At 52.8% G+C, this 17,784-nt stretch overlaps 1 protein-coding gene across 3 annotated transcripts in view; it reads left to right on the forward strand.

Moving 5' to 3' along the window:
- Positions 1 to 17,784, forward strand: part of HELZ (helicase with zinc finger) — a 221,909-nt gene that overhangs the window by 46,175 nt on the left and 157,950 nt on the right. For all 3 annotated transcript variants that reach the window (XM_068263178.1, XM_068263177.1, XM_068263179.1), the window contains exon 2: positions 6,222 to 6,449. In XM_068263178.1, coding sequence (XP_068119279.1) covers positions 6,240 to 6,449 — 210 coding nt within the window. In that variant the 5' untranslated portion in view covers positions 6,222 to 6,239. The remainder of the gene's footprint in view (positions 1 to 6,221; positions 6,450 to 17,784) is intronic.

A 17,784-nucleotide genomic window follows, 5' to 3' on the forward strand; every position in this document is an offset into this window, starting at 1 on the left:
GCGTAAATTTTTATGCATTGATCCACTAACGCGTACAAATGTATGTGTTAATGTTCCTGCACTAACTGGAATGCGTAAAAATTTACCCAATGCAGCCCGCCGACCTCAGAGTTCTGCATGCTGCCAGTGGGGGACTGGAGCAGCAGTGACTGACTATGAGGGCACAGGATGGCTGCATGGGGCTGGTAGAAGCAGAACTAGCTGGTGGCGGGGGACTGGAGCTGCAGTGAGTGACTACGAGGGCACAGGATGGCTGCATGGGGCTGGTAGAAGCAGAACTATCTGGCGGCGGGGGACTGGAGCAGCAGTGAGTGACTACGAGGGCACAGGATGGCTGCATGGGGCTGGTAGAAGCAGAACTAGCTGGCAGCGGGGGACTGGAGCAGCAGTGAGTGACTACGAGGGCACAGGATGGCTGCATGGGGCTGGTAGAAGCAGAACTAGCTGATGGCGGGGGACTGGAGCAGCAGTGAGTGACTACGAGGGCACAGGATGGCTGCATGGGGCTGGTAGAAGCAGAACTAGCTGCTGGCGGGGGACTGGAGCAGCAGTGAGGGCCCGTTTCCACTGTTGCGACGCGATTTCGCCGGCATTCCGACGCTTGTAAAAAACGCATGCGGATGCGTTTCTGCATGCGTTTTTACCCGCGATTTCGCATGGCAGGGTGCCATGCGAAATTAACCATGACACTGCCAGGGCAAAATAACATTGAAAAAGGTGCGAAATCGCGGGTAAAAACGCATGTAACAAACGCATGCGTTTTTACTATTAAATACATTAGCGGCGATTCGCACGGATTCCCGACGCAGGCGAATTCTGTGGGTCCCGTCGTGCAGATTTGGCCCGCCGCCAAATTGCTCCCGCACGCCGCACATGTGGAAACAGCCCCGGCCACTTCAGTGTAACAAGCGAATCCGCATCTCGTCGCCGCATGCGGATTCGCTATGGTGGAAACGAGCCCTGTGTGACTACGAGGGCACAGGATGGCTGCATGGGGCTGGTAGAAGCCCCAGGTAAGTGAAACTCATTTTTTTTTTTTTTTATTTTGCTTGGACCTTCCCTTTAGGCTACTTACACACTAAGACGTTGCGTTAAGTACTACGTTAAGGTCGCATAACGTGCACCTAACGCAACGTATGGTGGTGCGGGAGAGAACGGTAGAGTGAGCCGCGTTAGGCGGCTCTATCTGCATAAGGTCTCCCAGGGTGGCGCTGATTGGCCGGCGGGACCACGTGATGCGGAGCGAGACACTTAACATCACGTGGTCCCGCCGGCCAATCAGCGGCCGCCAGTGCAGTGCATATTAAGTAGCCATGTGCGCGGCTACTGTAGCGGCATCTCTCCGCCCCCACTGAGCATGTGCAAACAGTCTAAAGCGGCTAAAGCCGCTAGAACGCACAGCATGCTGCACTTTCACTACAACGTGCAGCGTTACATGTAACGCAACTTGGGCAGTGTGAACTGCCCACTTGTGTTACGTTGCTGTGCGTTGGGGGAGCGTTACAGGCTGCACTAACGTGCGCCTGTAACGTCCCTGTGTGAAAGCAGCCTAAATCATTTATCCACGGGACTCGGCTTACAAACAATTCAACTTGCCAACAATCTCCTTGAATCAGATGAGTCCCTACAATTCATGGGGCCTGCCAGCAAAAGTTTGTTGGGGCCCCTCCTGTGTCAGAGGAAGAGAAGGTAAGTAGTTGCCCCCCCTTTGGACAAGTCTAAAGATAACAGACTGGCCATTAAAGTATGATTGCTTATCATCTGCAGACTTTTTACAAATTTTGTATTTACATAGCACTGAAGTTACAAAATGTTGTCAAACACTCCCCTTACGGACATCTCCTGTGTCCTCCTCCTGGATGGTAGTTAACCACAGACAGCACACTTATATTAGTTGTGCACCTACACACACCTACACACACCTACACCTACACACACCTACACACACACACACCTACACACACCTACACCTACACACACACACCTACACCTACACACACACACCTACACCTACACACACACCTACACACACCCACACCTACACACACCTACACCTACACACACCTACACCTACACACACCTACACACACACCTACACCTACACACACACCTACACACACACACCTACACCTACCCACACACACGTACACCTACACACACACACCTACACCTACACACACACCTACACCTACACACCTACACCTACACACCTACACCTACACACACACACACCTACACCTACACACACACCTACACCTACACACACACCTACACCTACACACACACCTACACCTACACACACACCTACACCTACACACACACCTACACCTACACACACACCTACACCTACACCTACACACCTACACCTACACACACACCTACACACACACCTACACCTACACCTACACCTACACACACACACCTACACCTACACACACACACACCTACACCTACGCACACACACCTACACCTACGCACACACACCTACACCTACGCACACACACCTACACCTACACACACACACCTACACCTACACACACACACCTACACCTACACACACACACCTACACCTACACACACCTACACCTACACACACACACCTACACACACACACACCTACACACACACACCTACACACACACACACCTACACACACACACACCTACACACACACACACCTACACACACACACCTACACCTACACACACCTACACACACACACACCTACACACACACACACACACACACACACACACACACACCTACACCTACACACACACACCTACACACACACACACCTACACCTACACACACCTACACCCACACACACACACCTACACACACACACCTACACCTACACACACCTACACACACACCTACACCTACACACACACCTACACCTACACACACACACCTACACCTACACACACCTACACCTACACACACACACCTACACCTACACACACACACCTACACCTACACACACACACCTACACCTACACACACACACCTACACCTACACACACACCTACACACACACACACACACCTACACCTACACACACACACCTACACCTACACACACACACACACACACCTACACCTACACACACACACACACCTACACCTACACACACCTACACACACACACCTACACACACACACCTACACACACACACACCTACACACACACACACCTACACACACACACACCTACACACACACACCTACACCTACACACACCTACACACACACACACCTACACACACACACACACACACACACACCTACACCTACACACACACACCTACACACACACACACCTACACCTACACACACCTACACCCACACACACACACCTACACACACACACCTACACCTACACACACCTACACACACACCTACACCTACACACACACCTACACCTACACACACACACCTACACCTACACACACCTACACCTACACACACACACCTACACCTACACACACACACCTACACCTACACACACACACCTACACCTACACACACACCTACACACACACACACACACCTACACCTACACACACACACCTACACCTACACACACACACACACACCTACACCTACACACACACACACACCTACACCTACACACACCTACACACACACACCTACACACACACACCTACACACACACACACCTACACACACACACACCTACACACACCTACACCTACACACACACACACCTACACACACCTACACCTACACACACACCTACACCTACACACACACACCTACACACACACCTACACCTACACACACACACCTACACCTACACACACCTACACACACACACCTACACACACACACACCTACACCTACACACACACCTACACCTACACACACCTACACACACCTACACACACACACACCTACACACACCTACACCTACACACACCTACACCTACACACACACCTACACACACACCTACACACACCTACACACACACCTACACACACACCTACACCTACACACACCTACACACACCTACACCTACACACACCTACACACACACCTACACACACCTACACACACCTACACACACACCTACACCTACACACACCTACACCTACACACACCTACACACACCTACACACACACACACACCTACACCTACACACACCTACACCTACACACACCTACACACCTACACCTACACACACACCTACACACACACCTACACACACACCTACACCTACACACACACCTACACCTACACACACACCTACACACACACACCTACACCTACACACACACACCTACACCTACACACACACACCTACACACACACCTACACACACACCTACACCTACACACACACCTACACCTACACACACACCTACACCTACACACACCTACACCTACACACACACACCTACACACACACACACACCTACACACACACACACACACACACCTACACCTACACACACACCTACACCTACACACACACCTACACACACACACCTACACACACACACACACACACACACACACCTACACCTACACACACACCTACACACACACACACACACCTACACCTACACACACACCTACACCTACACACACCTACACCTACACACACACACCTACACACACACACACCTACACCTACACACACACCTACACCTACACACACACCTACACCTACACACACACACACCTACACCTACACACACACCTACACCTACACACACACACCTACACCTACACACACACACACACCTACACCTACACACACACCTACACCTACACACACACACCTACACCTACACACCTACACACACCTACACCTACACCTACACACACACCTACACCTACACACACACCTACACCTACACACACACACCTACACACACCTACACCTACACACACACCTACACCTACACACACACCTACACCTACACACACACACACCTACACACACACCTACACACACACCTACACACACACACCTACACACACACACCTACACACACACCTACACACACACCTACACACACACCTACACACACACACCTACACACACACACACACACACACACACACACACACACACAACGTGGCACTGAAGGGAATCAACATAGCCTGACGCCGTGCCGGACTGAATCTGGCTACAGCACCCCTAGCAGCAGTTTCAAACAGTATTACATGGAGCAGAGCGGGGGACAGCAGAGATCTGAGGGCCCGTTTCCACTTGTGCGGTGGGAATCGCCGCTGTAAAAATTTGCATGCGAATTTCGCATGGATGCCGATGTATGCGAATTTAACCATGGCAGTGCCTGTGTGCTTTTCTATTGATTCCATGTGAATTTGCATAAAAATTTGCATGAAATACCAAAACCGCATGCGAATTCCCTATTAAATACATTGTATGCAAATCGCATAGCGGTATGCGAATTCTGATGGCTCTGCCGTGCAGATTTTTTCTGCACAGAAAAACGCTCAGAAATCCTGACAAGTGGAAACAGTCCCATCCACTTGTAATGTCTATGCGAATCTGCATGCAGGAAACACATGCAGATTCACTCTTGTGGAAACGGGCCCTAAGTGTACTACGTTCTAAAGGGGCTGACACTATGCTGGTTTTTATCTGGCAATAGCGCCCCTAGCGGTGGTCATGCTTTCCTATGTTGGACTATGTCCAACATGTCGCTGTCAGATGTAGCCCCATATAGGATTGGAAAGGGAGATTGGGCCTATACTGGAAAAATACCAATGGAACTAGGACTGCCTCTGACATAGGAGACCAGGGTTTAAATCCTGTCTGAAGCCAGAACCTATTCAGTCTGGAGTCATTGGGCAAGAATCCCTAACACTGCAGTGTGGCTGCAACTCTCAAACGTATTGAGTCCCAACAGGAGAAAATCTCCATACAAATGTTAGCATTCTAATTACTAAGATATTTTGGTTCACCCATTGGTAATATATAGACAGGAATGCTAGGGTTGGGCAGGTGCATATCAATTTGTGGGTAGAGGAGAAGACCTTCCATCTAAATAATTTGGATTTCTGTTACTCGGGGCTAGTGTTGGAAGTTGGGGATGTCTTTTTTCAGTTTATTTTGACGTTTGTGGAACACAAATTTCGGAAATAAGGTTCTGATTGTCCACCTGTGAGATTGTTAGCTGTGCTTTGCCTTGTATAGATTAATTACAATTCTGTTCTGTCTGCAGGATTTCTGTCGCTGAGTCATGGCAGACAGAAGATTGGCTCATCCCTGTGAACAAGCATGTGACTCGTTTCGAAGACTGGACTATGAATCGGCGGTGAAACATTGCACAGAGTGTCTCCTGTTCCTCAGCCACTACAAGAGCACGCACTCCACGAAGGCCAATTCTAGCCACATCAACCGCATCAAAATCGAGAGCCTGCTCTATAGAATCGCCTCTTTCCTGCAGCTGGTGAGTGCGCTTCCCGCCTGTTCAGAAATGACATGATGCGGGCTGTCACTGTAAAACACTGGTCTCCTATATCTGATGAGCATTGCTCCAAACTGCTCTGCTATGATGTGATGGGGTTTCCACTGTATAAGGCCTTTTGCACACTACATGCAATTCCGATTTGCGATTTTGCATGCGGTAATCGGTACTGCATGCAGCGGTTTGTTTTTTTTTTTTTTCCCCTGTGTTTTTTTCTTTTTTGTTTTGATAGCATCCATGGAAAATCAGAATCACAAATCGGATTTGCAGTGTGCAGGGGGTTTAACACTGCTCTCTTGCAGCTGGTTAGCATTGCTCTGATTTTCACTGCCATGTTATGATGGGGCTGCCACTGTATAACACTGCTCTCATGGCTGGATAGTGTAATGGTTAAGGGCTCTGCCTCTGACATGGGAGACCAGGGTTCAAATCTCGGCTCTGCCTGTGCAGTAAGCCAGCACCTATTCAGCAGGAGACCAGAGGCAAGTCTCCCTAACACTGCTACTGCCTATAGAGCGTCTCCTAGTGGCTGCAGCTCTGGCGCTTTGAGTCTGCCAGGAGAAAAGCGCTATATAAGTTTGTCTTTTGTCTCTCCTGCAGCTGGTTAGCATTGCACTGACCTACTATGATATGATATGATGGGGATGTCACTGTATTGTACTGCTCTCTTGCAGCTGGTTGGCATTACTTTGGCCTACTCTGTCATGATATGATTGGGGGACTTTCACCGTGTAGCACTGCTCTCTTGCAGCTGGTTAGCATTGCTTTGGCCAACTCTGCCATGACATGATTGGGCTGCCACTGTATTGATCTGCTCTCCTATAGTTGATGAGCATTGCTCTGACTTCCTCTGCCATAATATGATGGGGCTGCCACTATATAATGCTGCTCTCCTGCAGCTGGTTACCATTGTTCCCTCCTGCTCTGAAATGACATTATGGGGGCTGCCACTGTATAACACTGCTCTCCTGCAGCCAGTGAGTGTGGCTCCAGACTGCTCTGCCATGATATGATGGGTGCTGCCACTGTATTACACTGCTCTCCTGCAGCCAGTGAGCGTGGCTCCAGACTGCTCTGCCATGATATGATGGGGACTGCCACTGTATTACACTGCTCTCCTGCAGCCAGTGAGCGTGGCTGCAGACTGCTCTGCCATGATATGGTGGGTGCTGCCACTGTATTACACTGCTCTCCTGCAGCCAGTGAGCGTGGCTCCAGACTGCTCGGCCATGATATGATGGGGGCTGCCACTGTATTACACTGCTCTCCTGCAGCCAGTGAGTGTGGCTCCAGACTGCTCTGCCATGATATGATGGGACTGCCACTGTATAACACTGCTCTCCTGCAGCCAGTGAGCATGGCTGCAGACTGCTCGGCCATGATATGATGGGGGCTGCCACTGTATTGCAATGCTCTCCTGCAGCCAGTGAGTGTGGCTCCAGACTGCTCTGCCATGATATGATGGGTGCTGCCACTGTATTACACTGCTCTCCTGCAACCAGTGAGCGTGGCTTCATACTGCTCTGCCATGATATGATGGGGGCTGCCACTGTATTACACTGCTCTCCTGCAGCCAGTGAGCGTGGCTCCAGACTGCTCTGCCATGATATAATGGGGGCTGCCACTGTATTACACTGCTCTCCTGCAGCCAGTGAGTGTGGCTGCAGACTGATCTGCCATGATATGATGGGTGCTGCCACTGTATTACACTGCTCTCCTGCAGCCAGTGAGCGTGGCTTCATACTGCTCTGCCATGATATGATGGGGGCTGCCACTGTATTGCACTGCTCTCCTGCAGCCAGTGAGCGTGGCTCCAGACTGCTCTGCCATGATATGATGGGGCTGCCACTGTATTACACTGCTCTCCTGCAGCCAGTGAGCGTGGCTTCATACTGCTCTGCCATAATATGATGGGGGCTGCCACTGTATTACACTGCTCTCCTGCAGCCAGCGAGCGTGGCTCCAGACTGCTCTGCCATGATATGATGGGGGCTGCCACTGTATTACACTGCTCTCCTGCAACCAGTGAGCGTGGCTTCATACTGCTCTGCCATGATATGATGGGGGCTGCCACTGTATTACACTGCTCTCCTGCAGCCAGTGAGCGTGGCTCCAGACTGCTCTGCCATGATATAATGGGGGCTGCCACTGTATTACACTGCTCTCCTGCAGCCAGTGAGTGTGGCTGCAGACTGATCTGCCATGATATGATGGGTGCTGCCACTGTATTACACTGCTCTCCTGCAGCCAGTGAGCGTGGCTTCATACTGCTCTGCCATGATATGATGGGGGCTGCCACTGTATTGCACTGCTCTCCTGCAGCCAGTGAGCGTGGCTCCAGACTGCTCTGCCATGATATGATGGGGCTGCCACTGTATTACACTGCTCTCCTGCAGCCAGTGAGCGTGGCTTCATACTGCTCTGCCATAATATGATGGGGGCTGCCACTGTATTACACTGCTCTCCTGCAGCCAGCGAGCGTGGCTCCAGACTGCTCTGCCATGATATGATGGGGGCTGCCACTGTATTACACTGCTCTCCTGCAGCCAGTGAGCGTGGCTCCAGACTGCTCTGCCATGATATGATGGGTGCTGCCACTGTATTACACTGCTCTCCTGCAGCCAGTGAGCGTGGCTTCATACTGCTCTGCCATAATATGATGGGGGCTGCCACTGTATTACACTGCTCTCCTGCAGCCAGTGAGCGTGGCTTCATACTGCTCTGCCATGATATGATGGGGGCTGCCACTGTATTACACTGCTCTCCTGCAGCCAGTGAGCGTGGCTCCAGACTGCTCTGCCATGATATGATGGGTGCTGCCACTGTATTACACTGCTCTCCTGCAGCCAGTGAGTGTGGCTTCAGACTGCTCTGCCATGGTATGATGGGGACTGCCTCTGTATTACACTGCTCTCCTGCAGCCAGTGAGCGTGGCTGCACACTGCTCTGCCATGATATGATGGGTGCTGCCACTGTATTACACTGCTCTCCTGCAGCCAGTGAGCGTGGCTCCAGACTGCTCGGCCATGATATGATGGGACTGCCACTGTATTGCACTGCTCTCCTGCAGCCAGTGAGCGTGGCTTCATACTGCTCTGTCATGATATGATGGGGCTGCCACTGTATTACACTGCTCTCCTGCAGCCAGTGAGTGTGGCTCCAGACTGCTCTGCCATGACATGATGGGGCTGCCACTGTATTACACTGCTCTCCTGCAGCCAGTGAGCGTGGCTTCATACTGCTCTGCCATGATATGATGGGGCTGCCACTTTATTACACTGCTCTCCTGCAGCCAGTGAGCGTGGCTCCATACTGCTCTGCCATGATATGATGGGGCTGCCACTTTATTACACTGCTCTCCTGCAGCCAGTGAGCGTGGCTCCATACTGCTCTGCCATGATATGATGGGGCTGCCACTGTATTACACTGCTCTCCTGCAGCCAGTGAGTGTGGCTGCAGACTGCTCTGCCATGATATGATGGGGACTGCCACTGTATTACACTGCTCTCCTGCAGCCAGTGAGTGTGGCTCCAGACTGCTCTGCCATGATATGATGGGGACTGCCACTGTATTACACTGCTCTCCTGCAGCCAGTGAGCGTGGCTTCATACTGCTCTGAAATGACATGATGGGGGCTGCCACTGTATTACACTGCTCTCCTGCAGCCAGTGAGTGTGGCTCCAGACTGCTCTGCTATGACATGATGGGGGCTGCCACTGTATTACACTGCTCTCCTGCAGCCAGTGAGCGTGGCTCCAGACTGCTCTGCCATGATATGATGGGGACTGCCACTGTATTACACTGCTCTCCTGCAGCCAGTGAGCGTGGTTTCATACTGCTCTGCCATGATATGATGGGGGCTGCCACTGTATTACACTGCTCTCCTGCAGCCAGTGAGCGTGGCTCCAGACTGCTCTGCCATGATATGATGGGGACTGCCACTTTATAACACTGCTCTCCTGCAGCCAGTGAGCGTGGCTCCATACTGCTCTGCCATGACATGATGGTGGCTGCCACTGTATTACACTGCTCTCCTGCAGCCAGTGAGCGTGGCTCCATACTGCTCTGCCATGATATGATGGGGCTGCCACTGTATTACACTGCTCTCCTGCAGCCAGTGAGCGTGGCTCCATACTGCTCTGCCATGATATGATGGGGCTGCCACTGTATTACACTGCTCTCCTGCAGCCAGTGAGTGTGGCTCCATACTGCTCTGCCATGATATGATGGGGGCTGCCACTGTATTACACTGCTCTCCTGCAGCCAGTGAGCGTGGCTCCATACTGCTCTGCCATGATATGATGGGGCTGCCACTGTATTACACTGCTCTCCTGCAGCCAGTGAGTGTGGCTGCAGACTGCTCTGCCATGATATGATGGGGGCTGCCACTGTATAACACTGCTCTCCTGCAACCAGTGAGCGTGGCTCCATACTGCTCTGCCATGACATGATGGGTGCTGCCACTGTATTTACACTGCTCTCCTGCAGCCAGTGAGCGTGGCTCCATACTGCTCTGCCATGATATGATGGGGACTGCCACTGTATTACACTGCTCTCCTGCAGCCAGTGAGTGTGGCTCCAGACTGCTCTGCCATGATATGATGGGCACTGCCACTGTATTACACTGCTCTCCTGCAGCCAGTGAGCGTGGCTCCAGACTGCTCGGCCATGATATGATGGGACTGCCACTGTATTGCACTGCTCTCCTGCAGCCAGTGAGCGTGGCTTCATACTGCTCTGTCATGATATGATGGGGCTGCCACTGTATTACACTGCTCTCCTGCAGCCAGTGAGTGTGGCTCCAGACTGCTCTGCCATGACATGATGGGGCTGCCACTGTATTACACTGCTCTCCTGCAGCCAGTGAGCGTGGCTTCATACTGCTCTGCCATGATATGATGGGGCTGCCACTTTATTACACTGCTCTCCTGCAGCCAGTGAGCGTGGCTCCATACTGCTCTGCCATGATATGATGGGGCTGCCACTTTATTACACTGCTCTCCTGCAGCCAGTGAGCGTGGCTCCATACTGCTCTGCCATGATATGATGGGGCTGCCACTGTATTACACTGCTCTCCTGCAGCCAGTGAGTGTGGCTGCAGACTGCTCTGCCATGATATGATGGGGACTGCCACTGTATTACACTGCTCTCCTGCAGCCAGTGAGTGTGGCTCCAGACTGCTCTGCCATGATATGATGGGGACTGCCACTGTATTACACTGCTCTCCTGCAGCCAGTGAGCGTGGCTTCATACTGCTCTGAAATGACATGATGGGGGCTGCCACTGTATTACACTGCTCTCCTGCAGCCAGTGAGTGTGGCTCCAGACTGCTCTGCTATGACATGATGGGGGCTGCCACTGTATTACACTGCTCTCCTGCAGCCAGTGAGCGTGGCTCCAGACTGCTCTGCCATGATATGATGGGGACTGCCACTGTATTACACTGCTCTCCTGCAGCCAGTGAGCGTGGTTTCATACTGCTCTGCCATGATATGATGGGGGCTGCCACTGTATTACACTGCTCTCCTGCAGCCAGTGAGCGTGGCTCCAGACTGCTCTGCCATGATATGATGGGGACTGCCACTGTATTACACTGCTCTCCTGCAGCCAGTGAGCGTGGCTCCATACTGCTCTGCCATGATATGATGGGCTGCCACTGTATTACACTGCTCTCCTGCAGCCAGTGAGCGTGGCTCCATACTGCTCTGCCATGATATGATGGGGCTGCCACTGTATTACACTGCTCTCCTGCAGCCAGTGAGTGTGGCTCCAGACTGCTCTGCCATGATATGATGGGGACTGCCACTGTATTACACTGCTCTCCTGCAGCCAGTGAGCGTGGCTTCATACTGCTCTGAAATGACATGATGGGGGCTGCCACTGTATTACACTGCTCTCCTGCAGCCAGTGAGTGTGGCTCCAGACTGCTCTGCTATGACATGATGGGGGCTGCCACTGTATTACACTGCTCTCCTGCAGCCAGTGAGCGTGGCTCCAGACTGCTCTGCCATGATATGATGGGGACTGCCACTGTATTACACTGCTCTCCTGCAGCCAGTGAGCGTGGTTTCATACTGCTCTGCCATGATATGATGGGGGCTGCCACTGTATTACACTGCTCTCCTGCAGCCAGTGAGCGTGGCTCCAGACTGCTCTGCCATGATATGATGGGGACTGCCACTTTATAACACTGCTCTCCTGCAGCCAGTGAGCGTGGCTCCATACTGCTCTGCCATGACATGATGGGGGCTGCCACTGTATTACACTGCTCTCCTGCAGCCAGTGAGCGTGGCTCCATACTGCTCTGCCATGATATGATGGGGCTGCCACTGTATTACACTGCTCTCCTGCAGCCAGTGAGCGTGGCTCCATACTGCTCTGCCATGATATGATGGGGCTGCCACTGTATTACACTGCTCTCCTGCAGCCAGTGAGTGTGGCTCCATACTGCTCTGCCATGATATGATGGGGGCTGCCACTGTATTACACTGCTCTCCTGCAGCCAGTGAGCGTGGCTCCATACTGCTCTGCCATGATATGATGGGGCTGCCACTGTATTACACTGCTCTCCTGCAGCCAGTGAGTGTGGCTGCAGACTGCTCTGCCATGATATGATGGGGGCTGCCACTGTATAACACTGCTCTCCTGCAACCAGTGAGCGTGGCTCCATACTGCTCTGCCATGACATGATGGGTGCTGCCACTGTATTTACACTGCTCTCCTGCAGCCAGTGAGCGTGGCTCCATACTGCTCTGCCATGATATGATGGGGACTGCCACTGTATTACACTGCTCTCCTGCAGCCAGTGAGTGTGGCTCCAGACTGCTCTGCCATGATATGATGGGCACTGCCACTGTATTACACTGCTCTCCTGCAGCCAGTGAGCGTGGCTCCAGACTGCTCGGCCATGATATGATGGGACTGCCACTGTATTGCACTGCTCTCCTGCAGCCAGTGAGCGTGGCTTCATACTGCTCTGTCATGATATGATGGGGCTGCCACTGTATTACACTGCTCTCCTGCAGCCAGTGAGTGTGGCTCCAGACTGCTCTGCCATGACATGATGGGGCTGCCACTGTATTACACTGCTCTCCTGCAGCCAGTGAGCGTGGCTTCATACTGCTCTGCCATGATATGATGGGGCTGCCACTTTATTACACTGCTCTCCTGCAGCCAGTGAGCGTGGCTCCATACTGCTCTGCCATGATATGATGGGGCTGCCACTTTATTACACTGCTCTCCTGCAGCCAGTGAGCGTGGCTCCATACTGCTCTGCCATGATATGATGGGGCTGCCACTGTATTACACTGCTCTCCTGCAGCCAGTGAGTGTGGCTGCAGACTGCTCTGCCATGATATGATGGGGACTGCCACTGTATTACACTGCTCTCCTGCAGCCAGTGAGTGTGGCTCCAGACTGCTCTGCCATGATATGATGGGGACTGCCACTGTATTACACTGCTCTCCTGCAGCCAGTGAGCGTGGCTTCATACTGCTCTGAAATGACATGATGGGGGCTGCCACTGTATTACACTGCTCTCCTGCAGCCAGTGAGTGTGGCTCCAGACTGCTCTGCTATGACATGATGGGGGCTGCCACTGTATTACACTGCTCTCCTGCAGCCAGTGAGCGTGGCTCCAGACTGCTCTGCCATGATATGATGGGGACTGCCACTGTATTACACTGCTCTCCTGCAGCCAGTGAGCGTGGTTTCATACTGCTCTGCCATGATATGATGGGGGCTGCCACTGTATTACACTGCTCTCCTGCAGCCAGTGAGCGTGGCTCCAGACTGCTCTGCCATGATATGATGGGGACTGCCACTGTATTACACTGCTCTCCTGCAGCCAGTGAGCGTGGCTCCATACTGCTCTGCCATGATATGATGGGCTGCCACTGTATTACACTGCTCTCCTGCAGCCAGTGAGCGTGGCTCCATACTGCTCTGCCATGATATGATGGGGCTGCCACTGTATTACACTGCTCTCCTGCAGCCAGTGAGTGTGGCTCCATACTGCTCTGCCATGATATGATGGGGGCTGCCACTGTATTACACTGCTCTCCTGCAGCCAGTGAGCGTGGCTCCATACTGCTCTGCCATGATATGATGGGGCTGCCACTGTATTACACTGCTCTCCTGCAGCCAGTGAGTGTGGCTGCAGACTGCTCTGCCATGATATGATGGGGGCTGCCACTGTATAACACTGCTCTCCTGCAACCAGTGAGCGTGGCTCCATACTGCTCTGCCATGACATGATGGGTGCTGCCACTGTATTTACACTGCTCTCCTGCAGCCAGTGAGCGTGGCTCCATACTGCTCTGCCATGATATGATGGGGACTGCCACTGTATTACACTGCTCTCCTGCAGCCAGTGAGTGTGGCTCCAGACTGCTCTGCCATGATATGATGGGCACTGCCACTGTATTACACTGCTCTCCTGCAGCCAGTGAGCGTGGCTCCAGACTGCTCTGCCATGACATGATGGGGACTGCCACTGTATTACACTGCTCTCCTGCAGCCAGTGAGCGTGGCTCCATACTGCTCTGCCATGATATGATGGGCTGCCACTGTATTACACTGCTCTCCTGCAGCCAGTGAGCGTGGCTCCATACTGCTCTGCCATGATATGATGGGGCTGCCACTGTATTACACTGCTCTCCTGCAGCCAGTGAGTGTGGCTCCAGACTGCTCTGCCATGATATGATGGGGACTGCCACTGTATTACACTGCTCTCCTGCAGCCAGTGAGCGTGGCTTCATACTGCTCTGAAATGACATGATGGGGGCTGCCACTGTATTACACTGCTCTCCTGCAGCCAGTGAGTGTGGCTCCAGACTGCTCTGCTATGACATGATGGGGGCTGCCACTGTATTACACTGCTCTCCTGCAGCCAGTGAGCGTGGCTCCAGACTGCTCTGCCATGATATGATGGGGACTGCCACTGTATTACACTGCTCTCCTGCAGCCAGTGAGCGTGGTTTCATACTGCTCTGCCATGATATGATGGGGGCTGCCACTGTATTACACTGCTCTCCTGCAGCCAGTGAGCGTGGCTCCAGACTGCTCTGCCATGATATGATGGGGACTGCCACTTTATAACACTGCTCTCCTGCAGCCAGTGAGCGTGGCTCCATACTGCTCTGCCATGACATGATGGGGGCTGCCACTGTATTACACTGCTCTCCTGCAGCCAGTGAGCGTGGCTCCATACTGCTCTGCCATGATATGATGGGGCTGCCACTGTATTACACTGCTCTCCTGCAGCCAGTGAGCGTGGCTCCATACTGCTCTGCCATGATATGATGGGGCTGCCACTGTATTACACTGCTCTCCTGCAGCCAGTGAGTGTGGCTCCATACTGCTCTGCCATGATATGATGGGGGCTGCCACTGTATTACACTGCTCTCCTGCAGCCAGTGAGCGTGGCTCCATACTGCTCTGCCATGATATGATGGGGCTGCCACTGTATTACACTGCTCTCCTGCAGCCAGTGAGTGTGGCTGCAGACTGCTCTGCCATGATATGATGGGGGCTGCCACTGTATAACACTGCTCTCCTGCAACCAGTGAGCGTGGCTCCATACTGCTCTGCCATGACATGATGGGTGCTGCCACTGTATTTACACTGCTCTCCTGCAGCCAGTGAGCGTGGCTCCATACTGCTCTGCCATGATATGATGGGGACTGCCACTGTATTACACTGCTCTCCTGCAGCCAGTGAGTGTGGCTCCAGACTGCTCTGCCATGATATGATGGGCACTGCCACTGTATTACACTGCTCTCCTGCAGCCAGTGAGCGTGGCTCCAGACTGCTCGGCCATGATATGATGGGACTGCCACTGTATTGCACTGCTCTCCTGCAGCCAGTGAGCGTGGCTTCATACTGCTCTGTCATGATATGATGGGGCTGCCACTGTATTACACTGCTCTCCTGCAGCCAGTGAGTGTGGCTCCAGACTGCTCTGCCATGACATGATGGGGCTGCCACTGTATTACACTGCTCTCCTGCAGCCAGTGAGCGTGGCTTCATACTGCTCTGCCATGATATGATGGGGCTGCCACTTTATTACACTGCTCTCCTGCAGCCAGTGAGCGTGGCTCCATACTGCTCTGCCATGATATGATGGGGCTGCCACTTTATTACACTGCTCTCCTGCAGCCAGTGAGCGTGGCTCCATACTGCTCTGCCATGATATGATGGGGCTGCCACTGTATTACACTGCTCTCCTGCAGCCAGTGAGTGTGGCTGCAGACTGCTCTGCCATGATATGATGGGGACTGCCACTGTATTACACTGCTCTCCTGCAGCCAGTGAGTGTGGCTCCAGACTGCTCTGCCATGATATGATGGGGACTGCCACTGTATTACACTGCTCTCCTGCAGCCAGTGAGCGTGGCTTCATACTGCTCTGAAATGACATGATGGGGGCTGCCACTGTATTACACTGCTCTCCTGCAGCCAGTGAGTGTGGCTCCAGACTGCTCTGCTATGACATGATGGGGGCTGCCACTGTATTACACTGCTCTCCTGCAGCCAGTGAGCGTGGCTCCAGACTGCTCTGCCATGATATGATGGGGACTGCCACTGTATTACACTGCTCTCCTGCAGCCAGTGAGCGTGGTTTCATACTGCTCTGCCATGATATGATGGGGGCTGCCACTGTATTACACTGCTCTCCTGCAGCCAGTGAGCGTGGCTCCAGACTGCTCTGCCATGATATGATGGGGACTGCCACTGTATTACACTGCTCTCCTGCAGCCAGTGAGCGTGGCTCCATACTGCTCTGCCATGATATGATGGGCTGCCACTGTATTACACTGCTCTCCTGCAGCCAGTGAGCGTGGCTCCATACTGCTCTGCCATGATATGATGGGGCTGCCACTGTATTACACTGCTCTCCTGCAGCCAGTGAGTGTGGCTCCATACTGCTCTGCCATGATATGATGGGGGCTGCCACTGTATTACACTGCTCTCCTGCAGCCAGTGAGCGTGGCTCCATACTGCTCTGCCATGATATGATGGGGCTGCCACTGTATTACACTGCTCTCCTGCAGCCAGTGAGTGTGGCTGCAGACTGCTCTGCCATGATATGATGGGGGCTGCCACTGTATAACACTGCTCTCCTGCAACCAGTGAGCGTGGCTCCATACTGCTCTGCCATGACATGATGGGTGCTGCCACTGTATTTACACTGCTCTCCTGCAGCCAGTGAGCGTGGCTCCATACTGCTCTGCCATGATATGATGGGGACTGCCACTGTATTACACTGCTCTCCTGCAGCCAGTGAGTGTGGCTCCAGACTGCTCTGCCATGATATG

Source organism: Hyperolius riggenbachi, chromosome 12 (assembly GCF_040937935.1).
Source record: "Hyperolius riggenbachi isolate aHypRig1 chromosome 12, aHypRig1.pri, whole genome shotgun sequence".
Lineage (NCBI taxonomy): Eukaryota > Metazoa > Chordata > Amphibia > Anura > Hyperoliidae > Hyperolius > Hyperolius riggenbachi.